The sequence below is a fragment of the Mirounga angustirostris genome, unplaced genomic scaffold (assembly GCF_029215605.1).
Source record: "Mirounga angustirostris isolate CCGP_5_RB_7025 unplaced genomic scaffold, mMirAng1.0.hap1 SCAF_14, whole genome shotgun sequence".
Classification (NCBI taxonomy): Eukaryota; Metazoa; Chordata; class Mammalia; order Carnivora; family Phocidae; genus Mirounga; species Mirounga angustirostris.
Window position 1 is genome coordinate 90,968,161 of NW_026991722.1, and position 15,848 is coordinate 90,984,008.

General features: G+C 45.6%; 1 protein-coding gene and 1 long non-coding RNA gene across 2 annotated transcripts in view; one reads left to right on the plus strand and one right to left on the minus strand.

The window, feature by feature from the left end:
- Positions 1 to 1,483, minus strand: part of LOC135362583 (uncharacterized) — a 33,875-nt gene extending 32,392 nt beyond the window's left edge. The window contains exon 1 of the long non-coding RNA XR_010407463.1: positions 1,204 to 1,483. This is a non-coding gene — a long non-coding RNA (uncharacterized LOC135362583). The remainder of the gene's footprint in view (positions 1 to 1,203) is intronic.
- Positions 505 to 12,552, plus strand: YWHAH (tyrosine 3-monooxygenase/tryptophan 5-monooxygenase activation protein eta). The gene is made up of 2 exons (XM_045887240.3): positions 505 to 795; positions 11,085 to 12,552. The coding sequence occupies exons 1-2, from the start codon at positions 709 to 711 to the stop codon at positions 11,736 to 11,738; spliced, it is 741 nt and encodes a 246-aa protein (XP_045743196.1). The 5' UTR covers positions 505 to 708; the 3' UTR covers positions 11,739 to 12,552.
- The last annotated feature ends 3,296 nt before the right edge of the window (positions 12,553 to 15,848 follow it).

Sequence of the window (15,848 nt, forward strand, 5' to 3'; positions counted from 1 at the left end):
TGGGCCAGCCAGCCTGGAGTCAAGGCTGGCGAGACGGCGGGGGCGGTCCCGGCCCGCCCCCCCCGGGCACACGGCCTCCTGGCTTTTCCAAACAGTAGGGTTATTTGATTTTTGGGTCCTTCTGCAGTCACACCTCCAACCTGGCCTCAGAGTCGCGCTTCAAAGAAGAGCTGTGCCACTGAGCTACCTACGCAACCGCCATCACCGCGCCCCCTCCTCGGGCTCCGCAGTCCCCACCCCCCTCTCCCTTCTCCCACCTCCACCTATGCGGCGGTAAAATGCAGCACTCACAGGGCGCCTGCGCAGTTCTCGGGCGGGGCGGCGGAGGCGGCGGCGGCGGCAGCTATTTATAGTAGGTGACGTCACCTTGAAATAGACCGTTAGGGCCGGCCCGCCCTTCCCCCCTCCCACTCCCGCCGCTCCCCGCCGCCAGGCCCGGCTGCTCCCACTGCGCAGGCGTCCTCCATCCTCCCATCCCCCCGCGCGGCCGCCTCTCCTCCCTCGGCGGCGTCGGCGGCGCGAGCCACAGCGTGCGGGGCGAGCCAGCGAGAGGGCGCGAGCGGCGGCGCTGCCTGCAGCCTGCAGCCTTGGGCCGGCCGGCGAGCCAGTGCGCGTGCGCGGCGGCGGCCTCCGCGGCGACCAGGGAGCGGACGCACGAGCTAGCGGGCGAGCGGTGCGGGCGCGAGGCGAGGCCGAGCCACGAGCGACATGGGGGACCGAGAGCAGCTGCTGCAGCGGGCGCGGCTGGCCGAGCAGGCGGAGCGCTACGACGACATGGCCTCCGCCATGAAGGCGGTGAGCGCGCCGGGAGGCCGGGTTGGCCGGCTGGGGGGGCCCGGCGTAGGGGAGGGATGGGCGGCCGGGCGGCATCTCCCTCCCGGCCCCGGGCGACCCCGCGACTTCGTTGGGCGCGGCCGCCCGCCGGCAGCCCGCGCTTCCCGCGCCCGCCCCGCCATTTCCTGCGGCCGGGCCGGGGTGGGGTCTCGGGGGAGGAATGCAGCCCCACGAGGAAGGGTGGGCGACAGTGGCCCCTTTCCGGCGGGCGGGGGTCGCCGTATCCCAGCTCGGAGCCCTGGGTGGGGGGGGAGGGGGCCCGAGGAAACGTGAGAGAGCCACATTCCTCGTTCTAGACCGTTCTGCCCAACGTGGGGGCTCGCCTCCCTCTCGCCTTCCTCCATACCCCAACTCGTAATAAAGAATCACCTAGTGAGTGGCGCTCTGTCTCTCCTGGTTTTCTCTGCCACCACCTGAAGTCTGTGTGATCCCGATCTGTTACGCTCTACTCGCCGGAATCGTTCTCGTTCCATCTTCCCACACCCGGGGCTGGCTTTGTGTGCGAAGACCCCCCACCCTGCAGTCTAGACGTGGACGCGAGCTGGAGGGCGGTGGGTGTGGGGCCCCACTCCCAGGTCTGATGCAGCGAGCATCTGCCTGGAGATTAAAATGAGACGTGACTTCTTGGCAAGACAGGGCTGTGTGCCTTTGCATTCCCGAGATCTTCGTAGATTGATTCTGCAACTTGATTTCCGGTGAAGGACTCGTGCCCGGCCACACCCTAGCGCATACCGTGGATTAGACACCACCTGCATATATGAGACTAAGAGTTCCGGTTATCCTCTTACTGTCCCTGTCTCTTTATTTTACCTTTTCTCTAAATGAACATTACTTCTCTGCGTCAAGGTCACACGGTGGTAGAGGTACAACTGACGGCCACCAGCCTGCTACGTTCAACCAGTGTACATCCTCCGGGAGATCTGGGAGGATCCGCCGGGGCCCCACCTTAGACCTAAAGATTCTGCAGCTCTAGGGTTGGGACTCAGAAATCTGCACCCTAATTTTGAGCGGGCTGAAGCCTGACAGTTACTGACCCGAATTATGGCTCATTTGTCCTTTTGCTGGCTTTGTGAGATTTCTTATAAATCCACAAATCGAGAGGCTCCCTAAAATTTCAGAATCATTTGAAGAGCTGCGTTTAAGGCTTTGGTATTAGTATCATATGAAATACGTTGCTGAGGTCAATATTTAGGATTTATCCAGCTAAGACAGACACTTGAAGAGATAGCTTTCCTGTGGTGTCCTTGTTTTAAAACATTGCACTAGGTGTGTTTAGAAACCAGCACTACCACTCATTTGTTGATAAAGGTGATCCTGATTTGAGCCCTGGCATGCTGTCACCGGTTAGTCTAAACCAGGGACAAGCTAGGTTTGGGATCTGAAGCCTTTGTAATTCAGGGGGCCCTCTTCAAGGACGCAAATGTAAAATATTAATTTTGCAAATTTTACAGAATCTACTGTGAATACATTTCCTCTGAAGGGGTTCTGAGCTTAATTTTCTTTGGGATAAGATCCACTTCTCTTCACACAGCAAGTCACACAGCAAGTCACACTTGAGTGAACGTCTTCTCCCCAATAATGGAGTGGCACTGGGATTGTGCAGGCTGAGGCCTCTAGACATTTTAGTGAGGCCTTCGTTCACCCTGTGAGTGGGGCTTGAATAAAGGTGAATTGAGGTTAAGGAAAGATGGCTAGAAAGGACATTCTGGAGCTCTGGGAAACCTGAGGCAACTTGAAATGGGAAGTAAGGAAAGGATTGAGAGATGTAACCGGAATGAAATACAGTTTGGGGAGAGAACAAAATTGGCTTTCTGGTCTTCATAAGCAGGCTTGAATAATGCTATCCTGTAGCTAGAAACTTGTGTTCACAGATTTTTTTCTGAGGCTTAAAGGTAGCATTTTGCAAAGTAATGGACCCTCCCCTGTGTTGAGAATCTGTAATATCTTATCTGAAATGATTGATGGGTTGGATAAGCCATTCAGCATTGAAAAATCAATCCAAGCTCCAATTATGTCATCTGAGAATTGTGATAAACCATTCCTTCAATGTAACTCATTTTAAAAAGTCAGAACTTTTTTTGTCATCTAAATTAATAGAATATATTAATTGGAAAGGACTTGGCAGGGTTCAGTGGGAGACAGTTTCTTAGTTTTACCTATTAAGTTGATATTTGTACATTAAATTCTTAATGTTATTGGGAAGACTCAGCCCCCATTTTATTAATATCATAGGCTTAAAGTTGAGCTTTTGGAAAAAAGGAATTCTGGTAACCTTTTTATGTGGGTTTTCTTCAGGGTGGTGGACAGGTAAGTAGACTGCTCTAGGGTGGACAGGGAAGCAACCTGAGTGAGATGTTCTGATATCACCACACTGTAACCTTGAACTTTAACATCTCTTGGCTTCGAGTCTTTTGAAGTGTAAAACTAGTAATGTTGGTGTTGCTATCAAGTCATTTTTCAGTCTTACTCTTCTAACTTGTTTTCTGTTTTCTTTATAATTTAAATGGTCACCTAATAATGCCTGCCTGTAATCATTGATGTTCCTTATGCTACCAGTGTCACCTGGAGGATGGTGTCGGTAAGCTTTAAGAAAAATCATGCATATTGGAAACAGTAGTGTTGCCTCAAATCATTTGAGAACTGCAGTTCCCTGCCTCACCCCATAATGTGAGGAGGCAAGAAATGCTTTTGAAGTGAACTAAAGGAGTGTCTTCAAGATCTCCTCATCTCATACCTAGCAGCTTGCAAAGAGTGAAACAGTGGGAAGAAGCATTGTGAAAGATTAAGAACCCAGGTCCTCTCTCTGCTGGGCTTGAAATGACCTTACGCAAACATAACCTCTGAAAAATGGGTATCATACCATCTTATAAGAAAGTGAAATAGGGGCGCCTGCGTGGCTCAGATGGTTAAGTGTCTGCGTTTGGCTCAGGTCATGATTCCAGGGTCCTGGGATCGAGCCCCACATTGGGCTCCCTGCTCAGCGGGGAGCCTGCTTCTCCCTCTCCCTCTGCCTCTCCCCTTGCTCATGCTCTCTCTCTCTCTCTCTCTGTATCTCTGTGTCTCAAATGATTAAATTAAAAAATGAAACCTATAAAGGGGGATAAAAATGTCAGTGCATTAGACTTAAGGGATTTAAAGAAAGAGGGTAAATAACCAGATTTCTGGTGAATACTCATGGGTGGACATCATTCATGTCTCTTACTGCCTTAAGTCATCTTTTTATATTAAAACATAGATTGTAATTAAATTTATAAAACATTAAAATTATTTGGGATAGCATGGTGTGTTTTAACATTGATACAGTTGATTACAAAGTTGACAGAGGACAGAAATACATCTGAAGGACTTGAAGAATATCTATAGAAATCTTGAGTGCAGGAAATAAAGCTGCAGCTTAAACAGTTTGAGAGGAAGAGGCACTTGGCCCAACCAGTGGCAAAAGGCTCTTACTCCAACAGCTGTGAGATTATGGGAAGTGGGGGAATGAGCAGGTGGTGTATAAAAGTGGAGAGCTCGACTGAGTTTCTCAGGGTGAGACCTAACCCGTGTTGCAGATATTAAAACTAAGGATGATTTTGAGGTGTACCAAAATTGTGGTTAGTGTGAAATCTCAAAGCCACATCAGTACTGTAGTTTGAAATATGTATAAACTAGAGAGTACTATTTCCCACTAAGTGGTCATTTTTTTTTTTTTTTAAAGATTTTATTTATTTGAGAGAGCGAGAATGAGAGAGAGTACATGAGAGGGGGGGAGGGTCAGAGGGAGAAGCAGCCTCCCCGCCGAGCAGGGAGCCCGGATGCGGGACTGGATCCCGGGACTCCAGGATCATGACCTGAGCCGAAGGCAGTCGCTCAATCAACTGAGCCACCCAGGCGCCCTAAGTGGTCATTTGTAACGTAAGTATTGCTTTGCCATGTATTGGCTGAGGAAAGAAAGAAGGTTCTCGATTCTTGCAATAGCCTGAATTAAAAGGACTTCAATTGGTGAACAGTTCACAGAGCTTTGAATTTCATATTAGTGGTAGAACGCAGTGTCACACTTCCAGATATGGTTTGGAAGGAGATACCCCAAATGTGGTTTTTTTTTTTTTTAAAGATTTTATTTATTCATAAGAGACAGAGAGGCAGAGGGAGAAGCAGGCTCCCCGCCGAGCAGGGAGCCCGATGCGGGACTCGATCCCAGGACCCTGGGATCATGACCTGAGCCGAAGGCAGACGCTTAACCATCTGAGCCACCCAGGCGCCCCCAAATGTGTTTTCTATGTTACAATTTATCAAGTTTATGGAACTTACATTTTACTTACTAGGCATTCAGTAAATGGTAGTTGGTACTCCCATGTGTACATTCTCATTTAATTTTCATAACAACTTTGGATGGACTGACTATGGATAATTGTTAACTTCGTTTTACAAATGAGATTTAAAGAGGCTAGTTTTCTCGAGGTCAGGTTGTAAAGCCAAGACCTGAACTCTTGAATTTAGAACTCTCACTATAACCACTGTATAATAATGGCCCATGAGGCTAAGGCATAATATACATAAATTTTTTAAAGTTTTATTTATTAGAAAGAGCGTGTGAGAGAGGCTGAGTGGGGTGGGGTGGGGAGAGGGAGAAGCAGGCTCCCTGCCAAGCAGGGAGCCCGTTGAGGGGGTCCATCCCAGGACCCCAGGATCACGAAAGGGATAGTATTTCTAGTATACGTTCTGGCATTAGTCATTGTTGGTGACTAACTTGCGGGCCCTTTACACAAGTGGGCTTAGTGAACAAGTAATTTCATCTATCAGATGTAAGTCATTTTTGCCAAGTTTGATTAAAAACAGAATCTGCCATGTATGGTTCTTAGCTATAGCAGGGGAGTGTAGAAGGCAGACTCACACATTTGGATTTGCTTGTTCTGAAGACCAGGAGTTTCGTTTAGCTTAAGAAGTAAAGTATTAATTGAATTTGAATTCCTGCTATGAATTAAGAAGTGCAGAACTATGTTAAATTATATTCATGGTATTTTAAGAAATTGTTTCATATCTTTGGCACCAGTTGTTTTCACACATTTTTTTTTAGTCTATTTTATAAGCCGATAGGCCCTAACATTTCATTGTCTGGGTTATTGGTAAAATTCCTTCCAGCGTCCAAGTAGAGGACACCCGTCTGCTGCCCCACCGTTCGGGTGCTCTTCCCACTCCTCGCTGCAGTGGCTTTCCCGTTGTGGTGGTGGGTGGTGGCACTTCCCTGCGATCGGAACCTGGCACAGCTTCTGAGGCTTTCAGTGTTGGTGCCTCCAGGGACAGTAGCGTGCAGTAATGCCATTCAGATGGGTTGTATTTAATCCCTGCCAATCCCTACAGAAATGTTCAGTTATGTCAAGAGTAAGAAAAGGCAGTCTCTCCATGATAACAAAGGTGGCTGTTTTGACTAATGTTAAGCTTTGAGTGGATATTAACTACCTGAACTCATCGGCTCTAAGCTTGAAGTTTAGCTTCTCTTTGGCTTTCTAGAACTGCAGCCTTGCCCTAGTGAGGACAGGGAGTGGTCTATCCAGGCCTGGGCAAGTGGTGACAGATGGGTACTTTGCCATCTTGGGACCAGGCAGAATCTTCACTCGGAGGGTAGTAAATTGGGGAAGAGTCAGCCAAAAAATCTTTCATACCCTGACTCACTTTTCTTTTTCCTTTTTCTTTTTCTTTCTTTCTTCTTAAAAGATTTTATTTGACAGAGACACAGCGAGAGGGGGAACACAAGCAGGGGGAGTGGGTAGAGGGAGAAGCAGGCCTCCGCTGAGCAGGCAGCCGGACGTGGGGCTCGATCCCAGGACCCGGGGATCATGACCTGAGCCAAAGGCAGATGCCCAGCGGCTGAGCCACCCAGGCGCCCCTCTTCTTTTTTTAATACATACAGGACTCTGCCGAAGAAGTTTAAAGATTTTATGATGTGGTTATGTTTACCTAATTGTTCACGAGAATCGTTTTCTCCTGTTGTAAACTCATACCAAAGGCAAGCTTGTTGGTAGCAAGTGGGTGTGGGTAACTATCAAAGATGGGATAGTAGTGGGTGCGTGTAGCTCTGAAGAATGGGAATGCCCTTCCGGAGAAGTAACATTTACCCTGACTTTGGCAGTGTGGCCTGGCCGTCCAGGGGTGGCATTTTTTGTTTGCTCAGTATTACTTTTGAGGTTGGATGTTTCCCAGATTAAGACTTTAAGTTTTCCCAAATAGTCCTTGTGCTATTTTTGGCAGTGGATCTATTTTTACTCACAAACACATAGTTTATTGCCTGGTGAGTTAGTGGGAGGAGGCCCTTAGGGATTTTTGAGTAAGCGAATGGTGTCATAGGAAGATAAATGAGTTAGTAGCCTATCAGGTTATTTGTAACTTTGAGTACTGTGTAGTCCTAGAGCAGAGGAAATGGGGTGAAGTGAGTGCCCCCGGGCTGGGAGTTGGCACAGCCAAGGCGGCGGTATGCTAAGGACATCAGTCAGAACATTAGTCAAGTGGCTGGCCTGGTGTCCAATCCTTAAGGGAGGTGGAGAGATGGGCCTTTAGAAATGGGAATGGTTCACCAACTTAAGGTTTCCAAAGTGTGTGAGTTGGATTAAGTGGGGTGGGAGGTGGGCAGGCAAACAGGAAGGCAGAAGGCAGAGAGGCTGTGAACGGAGGTGAGGAGTCCCTTAGAGGTGGTGCTGCCCCATGAGGACGTCGTGTTTGGAATGGCTGCCCTGAGGGTAGCCGATGCGGGGCAGAAATGAGGCTGTGTTGAAAATGGCTGGAGTAGAGAGGAGGTTGAGAACCATTGGGCAGGTCTCTTTATCTGGAAAATTCTGTGTCTTGTCTTTGCTTCACGTTCCCAGTTAGAAACCATTTGGAAACTTCTAATTGTAAAGCTGCACTAAATCATCTCCCCAGACTATGCGTGCAGATGACCATCCAGCTGCTTTAGTACCGAGGGGTTAGGACTGCTAGTTACGTTTTCCTTTCTCTTGCGCTACATTGCCTCCCAGTGTCTGCTTCTCTCGGTGTGTGACCGACTTTCCTTAGCTCTCCTGCCTCCAGTAGTTTGGAATTTGAAATATTGGGAACTGGTGCTAACAAATCAAGACTGGCTGTGAATCTTGTTTGTTTTAATAGGCCATCTGATTTCACTTTGGTCTATACTTTTCCAATCTGGGGAAAGCTCAGTTTCCTTTAGTTATCCAATCAAGTAATAAAATGATCTTCCTTCCATAAGTTTCCCTTTCCTGAGTTGTAACCCAGGAGGATTAAAAATACTATATTTAAACGTATCTAGTTATTTCCTAATTAGGCCCTGGCTGGGGTTCTAAGAACAATGCTTGCTTAGCTGTTAGTCACACTCAGCTGATGCTGATAGTGATTCATTCAGACTGGCAGGAAACCAGATGATTGTTACATAAACACTAATACTCCTAGTAAATGATTTTTCATGTGAAGGTGTCATTATAAATATTGCCCAGGAGCCTTTTTGGGCAATTTATTGCTGATGGCGAAGGGCCGCATGAATTCCTGAAACCTACAGAAACAACCAAATTTCATTTACACTAATACCAACCTCGTGCCTTTCCACACCTTTTATTGTTGCTCAGGAAAAACAGAATCCTAGAATATTAGAGCTGAAGAGGTCCTTGGAAATCGTTTAGACCAGTGCCCCTTATTTTACTTTTGATCCCCAGACAAGGTCACATAGCTAGCTCAGGCTAAGCTCCAGATTTCTTAGGGTTTTTTGTGGTTTTTTTTAGTGATGATAATATCTATTGTACAAACACCCTGGGTGATAAAGGTGTTCTGTATTTCACATATATGCACTCAATTTTAAAGATACACTCTGGGGAGTTACCTTGGTGTGTCCTGGTGAACTTAACAAGCAGCTTTATTAGCCACAGGGTGAAATCTTAGTGACTCCTTATAGATATCATTTGCATTTTAATGTCAAGTGCCCTTAGACTGACTTATTGCAGGAGCTAAGGAGCTCTGGAATTCTGTGCTTGCCTCATGTTTTACTGAATATTGCCCTGGAAAAGTGAGTCGTTTGAGAGGATTCAACAATCAGATTTGTCGGAGGATTCAAGATGGAATTTTAATTTATAAGGGTTTCTTCCTAAAAAGACCATATTAACAAAAATAAAGTCTCTTTATATTTCCAATAAACAAATGTGAGCATGTGTTTGAAGGAACTCACTGGAGAAGAAAACCATTGGGGTTACAGGTCTTCACCTGGATTTGAAAGGGAGCATGGATTTGGAGTTAGTAGAGAGATTGCCTGGGACTGGGGCAGAGCACTGAGAAAAGTGTGGAGACCACTCAACCTCTGTGTGAGGAGGAATGAGGAACCTGGTTTGCAGGCAGCCCTCCTAGGGGATAGGCAGAGGAAGCCTGTAGCCAAAGACCACACTGAAGAAAAAAGTGGGGTTGGTTTGATTGAGTAGGCAGAGGTGGAGGGACAATCCCAGGCTAGGGATTTGTAGCAAAAGAGTAGGGGTGCTGGGGACAGGGAAATGGGGGAATTGTTGGTATTTTTATTGGGGAGGGGGTTGCTAGTAGACAATGAAGAACTTAGCGCAAGTTTTCTAATTTTACACATAATGATTATATTTGTTGCTTATGTTCTTGAGTCAATTTTTTTGATCTTTAGAATTTCTGATTCTTCACTGCTCGGTCTTTTCAATCCATGTTAAAGCATGTCTGTTTTAATATGCTGTTAATAACTTTCTCCCTTGAACCTGGCCTTTACAAAACCCTTTCCCCTCAATTGCAGGAGTTTCTGTCCTTCTAGTTTAAATAATATTTTTCTTTGTTGAGTGTTGTATGGTTTCCTAAATGTTTTTTTTTCTTTTTTTCTGGAAATTAAAGACATTTACCAGTAAGTCATATAGTTAAGGAATCCCCCTACTTTATAGAGGCCAATTTAGAAATTAGTAGCTTTGCTGGGGCCCAGACCCAGGTTTTTCTGATTCCAAGTCTATTAGTTTCCTTGGGCTGCCAAACAAAGCACCACAAGCTGGGTAGCTTAAAAGAGCAAATTATATTATTGCAGTTAGGAAGGTTAGAAGTCCAAGATCAAGGTGTCAGCAGGGCCGTGCTCCTTCTAAAGGCTCTAGGGAAAAATCCTTCCGTGCCTCACTTTTTAGCTTCTGGTGGCTCTTGGTAATCCTTGGCGTTCCTTGGCTGGTAGACCCATCACTCCAATTCTGCCTCTGTAATCACATGGAATTCTCTCTGTGTTTGTGTGTCTCCAGATCTCCCACTCCTTATAAGCGCACCAGTCACTTGATTTAGGATCCACCCTAATACAGGATGACCTCATCTTGACTTGATTACATCTGTAGAGGTCCTATTTCCCAATAAGTCACATTCACAGGTCCTGAGGTTAGGACTTCAGTGTAACTTTGGGGGACACAATTCAACAACACAACAAAGTCCAGCGCCCTTTTTACTAAGTACATAGCTGGCTCACGTGGAGTTGGCATCATGAACTACCTAAAGAAAGTTACAGCTTATGAAATTTAACATTTCTCCTAAAAGTAATTGGTGCTTCCATCCTTGATGGCCAGTCAGGGTTTCCTGACTGGTAGGTCAAAGTAGCGCTTACTGCTGAGTAACTGTGCTTCCTTTTAGCAGAGGCTGGGGGCAGGTTCCTGTCACTAATGTATCCATTTGGATTGGGGGAGGTCTGAGTGTACCAGTAGGATTCTCTTGTGTAACCACTCAGGGCAAAACTCTGGCCACTTGACCTGTGTTTGATCTCATCTGTGAAGCTTTTATCTGTTAATATGTATTTGAGGGAGGTGTGATTAGTTCTTTCTAGAATATAAAGTTGGAAGTAGAATCTGGAATGTACTTCCAGTCTATAATCTTAAAACATTTGGCAAAGGACTTGTATGATCTTATTGTTGACGATACCTTCTGCAGAATAGCTGAACCTCCGGGCTTTTTCATCCACTGCTATGTACCACCACAATCTTTCCATGGTTATCTTTATCCCCATACCTCTACCAAGATGAAGGCAACATCTTAAAAGGCCCGAATTACGAATTTCTTAAATCCCTTATCACTGAATATTTTGTTTCAAGTATTTATTTCTTTTTAGAGTACAGTCTTCCTTCAGACAGGATGCATGTCTGATTGATTTTTCTCCAGCTTGTCCACGCTGGCTTGAGAAGGGTTGTTGATTAGGTTCAAAGGAAGATTTCTTTCTAAGATTTTTGGATTTGGATCTCAGTGTTTATCTTTTGGGGATTTTGCAGGTGACAGAGCTCAATGAACCTCTTTCCAATGAAGATCGAAACCTCCTCTCTGTGGCCTACAAGAATGTGGTTGGTGCCAGGCGATCTTCCTGGAGGGTCATCAGCAGCATTGAGCAGAAAACCATGGCTGATGGAAATGAAAAGAAATTGGAGAAAGTTAAAGCTTACCGGGAGAAGATTGAGAAGGAGCTGGAAACAGTGTGCAATGATGTCCTGGCTCTGCTTGACAAGTTCCTAATCAAGAACTGCAATGATTTCCAGTATGAGAGCAAGGTATTTTACCTGAAAATGAAAGGCGATTACTACCGCTACTTGGCAGAGGTAGCTTCCGGGGAGAAGAAAAACAGTGTGGTCGAAGCTTCTGAGGCTGCCTACAAAGAAGCCTTTGAAATCAGCAAAGAGCACATGCAGCCAACGCACCCCATCCGGCTGGGTCTGGCCCTCAACTTCTCCGTGTTCTACTATGAGATCCAGAATGCACCCGAGCAGGCCTGCCTCTTAGCCAAACAAGCCTTCGATGATGCCATAGCTGAGCTGGACACACTAAACGAGGATTCCTATAAGGACTCCACGCTCATCATGCAGTTGCTGCGAGACAACCTCACCCTCTGGACCAGCGACCAGCAGGATGAAGAAGCAGGAGAAGGCAACTGAAGAGTCTTCGGGTCCCGGGCCCTTCCTTCACCCACCACCCCCCATCATCACTTGATTCTTCCTTGCCACAATCACTAAATATCTAGTGCTAAACCTATCTGTATTGGCAGCACAGCTACTCAGATCTGCTCTCCTGCCCCTTGGGAAGCAGTTGCAGATAAATCTTCATGGGCATTGCTGGATTGATGGTTGCTTTAAGCCCTTAGGGGCTCCCTTTTCGAATTGTGCAGATGAGTGCGTTCTGAATGAGGCATTCTATGCCTATTGATCTATGTGAAATCCAAGCAAAAGCAATGGGGAAGTTTAGAAAGGAGAATTAGCCAACACAGGCTACGATTGATATTTAAATGATCCATTTAAAACAAGCTGATAGTGTTTTGTTAAGCAGTACATCTTGTGCATGCAAAAAAATGAATTCACCCCTCCCACCTCTTTCTTCAGCTAATGGAAAACTGTTAAGGGAAGCTGATTACAAAGAGACCACTCCTCCTTTCCATCAGCTTTATAATAAACTGTTTAATGTGAGGTTTCAGTAGCGCCTTGTTTTGCCTCTTTAAATTATGATGTGCACAAACCTTCTTTTTCAATGCAATGCATCTAAAAGTTTTGATACCTGTAACTTTTTTTTTTTTTGGTTGCGATTGTTTAAGAATCATGGATTTAGTTTTTGTAAACTCTTTGGCTATTGTCCTTGTGCATCCTGACAGCACCATGTGTGTCAGCCCACGTCAATCAAGATGGGTGATTATGAAATGCCAGACTTCTAAATTAAATGTTTTGGAATTCAGTGGGTAAATAAATGCTGCTTTGGGGATATTCTGCCTATGTGTGTGGTTTACATCCTCCCCTCTCCCCCAAGGAGCTCTCTTAACAGGTTACCATTTTTAATCCTGCTTTTAGTGTCTCAAACACTGAAGCATTTTTGGCATAGTAAGATTTCTTGCTCTCTGATTCCATTACACATTTTGCAGTATACACTAATTAGACTCCTGAATTTTCAGTTGTTTTCTGTGAACCCAGTCCACATAGCCTCTCTGATCCACTCTTCCTGATAACTGGTGCTGGTATGGGAGTTGAGCAAACAAAAATGCTCGGTCTTCCTCAGTATAGCACCTGACCAGTGAAAGGTCAAGCCTCTGTTTAACTTGGGAGGGTGTAGCTTGACCCACCCTACCGGAATGTCGGTTGATATTTAACACTCAAGGTAGATACTGAGCTTATACATGTCCTCATTTTCTTCATATTCTTTCTGTATTAGATACAATAAAATGGATCCCTGAAATAATCTTTAAAACCTCCATCTACGTTTAAAAAAGGAAAAGGCCGGACACCTTAAGTTCTTTCCCACCTGCATTTACCCCAAGGCTTCTCTTGAGGCTTAGCATTCCCAGCTAGACCTCATTCTCTGGTGATATGGACTCGAGCCCCTCGAGCCCCTCGAGCCCCTCGCAATTTCTATCACCTGCAGCTTGGTGCCCAGGAACCAAATGTGCTTGTTAGTGGATTGGTTCAGTTACACAAAGGTCTTAAAATACCTTAATCTTGACTAAAGCTTCAGACTAGACTGGTGAGAATGGCAGTGGTCTCTGTCCTTGAACTTTTCTGTTGTGGTGGAGCACAGACCTTTTAAGCTTAGAAGTTTAACCTGTTTTCTCATTCTGAAGTAGAGGTAGGACCCATGTGCTCCTAAAATACTTGTTAGAAAGCCTGTTTGAGGGGCGCCTGGGTGGCACAGTTGTTAAGCATCTGCCTTGGGCTCAGGTCATGATCCCAGAGTCCTGGGATCGAGTCCCACATCGGGCTCCCTGCTCTGCGGGAAGCCTGCTTCTCCCTCTCCCACTCCCCCTGCTTGTGTTCCCTCTCTGGCTGTCTCTCTCTCTCTGTCAAATTAAAAAAAAAAAACCTGTTTCAGGTTGACCTAATTGTTAGCTAAAAGTGGTTATTAAGTTTCTCTTCAGTTAGTAGGTCAGGTATTTTAAGGCTACCAGCTTTATGTAGCCAAGATACTTGCCTGTGATAAACATGTAGACATTAAAATTTATTAAATTTGAAATGCCCTTCACGGAAGAGCTTTAAGAAAAACACTCATGTTTTCATTTCATAGCTGTCTAATGAAAGGTTTTGTCCCCACCTTGTGAATGAGGAAAGCTGAGGTGCAGAGCTTGTGGACCTCTGGAATTCACACAGCTGGTTAAGCCGCAGAGGACGGCCTAAGACTCCTAATCCAGAGTGCTAAATGCCCTGGGTTCTGCCAGTGCCATGCTCCAGGCAGGCAGCCTTGACAAGCCACACAACTTTTCGAGACTTATGTCTCATTTTTAGTTAAGTGTAGGATTTGTAATATGTTTTCATTCAACTCAAAGTACTGTGTGTAAGGCATCTTCTTTGGGAATGGGGTTGTGGGGAAGTAAGGACACATAATTAACACTTCAGCTCCATAAGTGATAAATGGGATTCTTTGAGACACATATGCCATAAACCTGGAAGCCTTCTCAACTGCACGATCCCAAAGCTTTCCTTCCCATTTTGCTCATTCATGTTTTAAAACTTGTCAAGATGAATTTATGAAACGATAGGGTCATCTCAGTGTTAGAGCAGGGGAGACTAAACTCCAGAGAAATGAAATGGCTTTTCCAGAGTCACACTGGAAAATTGGTAATAGAACCCAGACTAACATTCAGATTCTTTAAATCTTTGTTCATGGTTCTTTACTATGCTCTTGGGATTGAGAAGGAAAAATGAATGTGGCATACATCGCATTCTGGGGACACTTTCAGTACTTAATATATATTTTTAAAGATTTTATTTATTTGACAGAGAGAGAGACCCAGTGAGAGAGGAAACATAAGCAGGGGGAGTGGGAGAGGGAGAAGCAGGCTTCTCGTGGAGCAGGGAGCCCGATGTGGGGCTCGATCCCAGGACCCTGGGACCATGACCTGAGCCGAAGGCAGACGCTTAATGACTGAGCCACCCAGGTGCCCCACTTTTAATATTTTCATTTAGAGTTGAATGAATTCTATTTGGAAAGGGATTTTTAAATTTATTGGTGCTATTGCTTCAGATTTTCTTTTTTTTTTTTTAAAGATTTTATTTATTTGAGAGAGAGGATGAGAGGAAAGAGAGAGCACATGAGAGGGGGGAGGGTCAGAGGGAGAAGCAGACTCCCTGCCGAGCAGGGAGCCCGATGCGGGACTTGATCCCGGGACTCCAGGATCATGACCTGAGCCGAAGGCAGTCGCTTAACCAACTGAGCCACCCAGGCGCCCTTGCTTCAGATTTTTTTTTTCTTTTTTTAAGATTTTATTTATTTATTTGAGACAGAGAGAATGAGAGACAGAGCATGAGAGGGAAGAGGGTCAGAGGGAGAAGCAGACTCCCCGCCGAGTAGGGAGCCCGATGCGGGACTCGATCCCGGGACTCCAGGATCATGACCTGAGCCGAAGGCAGTCGCTTAACCAACTGAGCCACCCAGGCGCCCTGCTTCAGATTTTCAATAACTCCTCAAACTCTGCTCAAAAATCCTTTTTTTTTTTCTTTCTGGGCGCCTAAGTGGCTCAGTCGGTTAAGCGTCTGCTTTCGGCTCAGGTCATGATCCCAGGATCCTGGGATCGAGTCCCACGTCGGGCTCCTTGCTCTGCCCTTCTTCCCACTCATTCTCTCAATCTCTCTCTCTCAAATAAAATCTTTAAAAAACAAAAGAAAAAAATGTTTAAAAAATTCATTTGTTTCAGTTGGAGGAAAGGGTATTGGATTTTTTTTAAGTTTTTATTTTAGTCATCTAGTGCTTATCACAAGAAGTGCACTTCTTAATCCCTATCATCTGTTTAGCCCCTCCCCTCGCCTACCTCCCCTCTGGTAACCGTCAGTTTTTCTGTATAGTTAAGAGTCTGCTTCTTGGTTTGTCTCTTTTTCCCTTTGCTTATTGTTTTGTTTCTTAAATTCCACATACGAGTGAAATACAGTATTTGTCTTTCTCTGACTGATTTATTTTCACTTAGCATAATCTCTAGCTCCATCCGTGTTGTTGCAAATGATAAGATTTCATTCTTTTTTATGGCTGAATAATACTCCACTCTGTGTGTGTGTGTGTGTGTGTGTGTGTACACATAC

Bases quoted from the DNA above. Each gene is read 5' to 3' on its own strand.
- YWHAH (XM_045887240.3), top strand. From the start codon at position 709: ATGGGGGACCGAGAGCAGCTGCTGCAGCGGGCGCGGCTGGCCGAGCAG. The intron at 796-11,084 runs GTGAGCGCGCCG...GGGATTTTGCAG, and splicing joins TGGCCTCCGCCATGAAGGCG to GTGACAGAGCTCAATGAACC.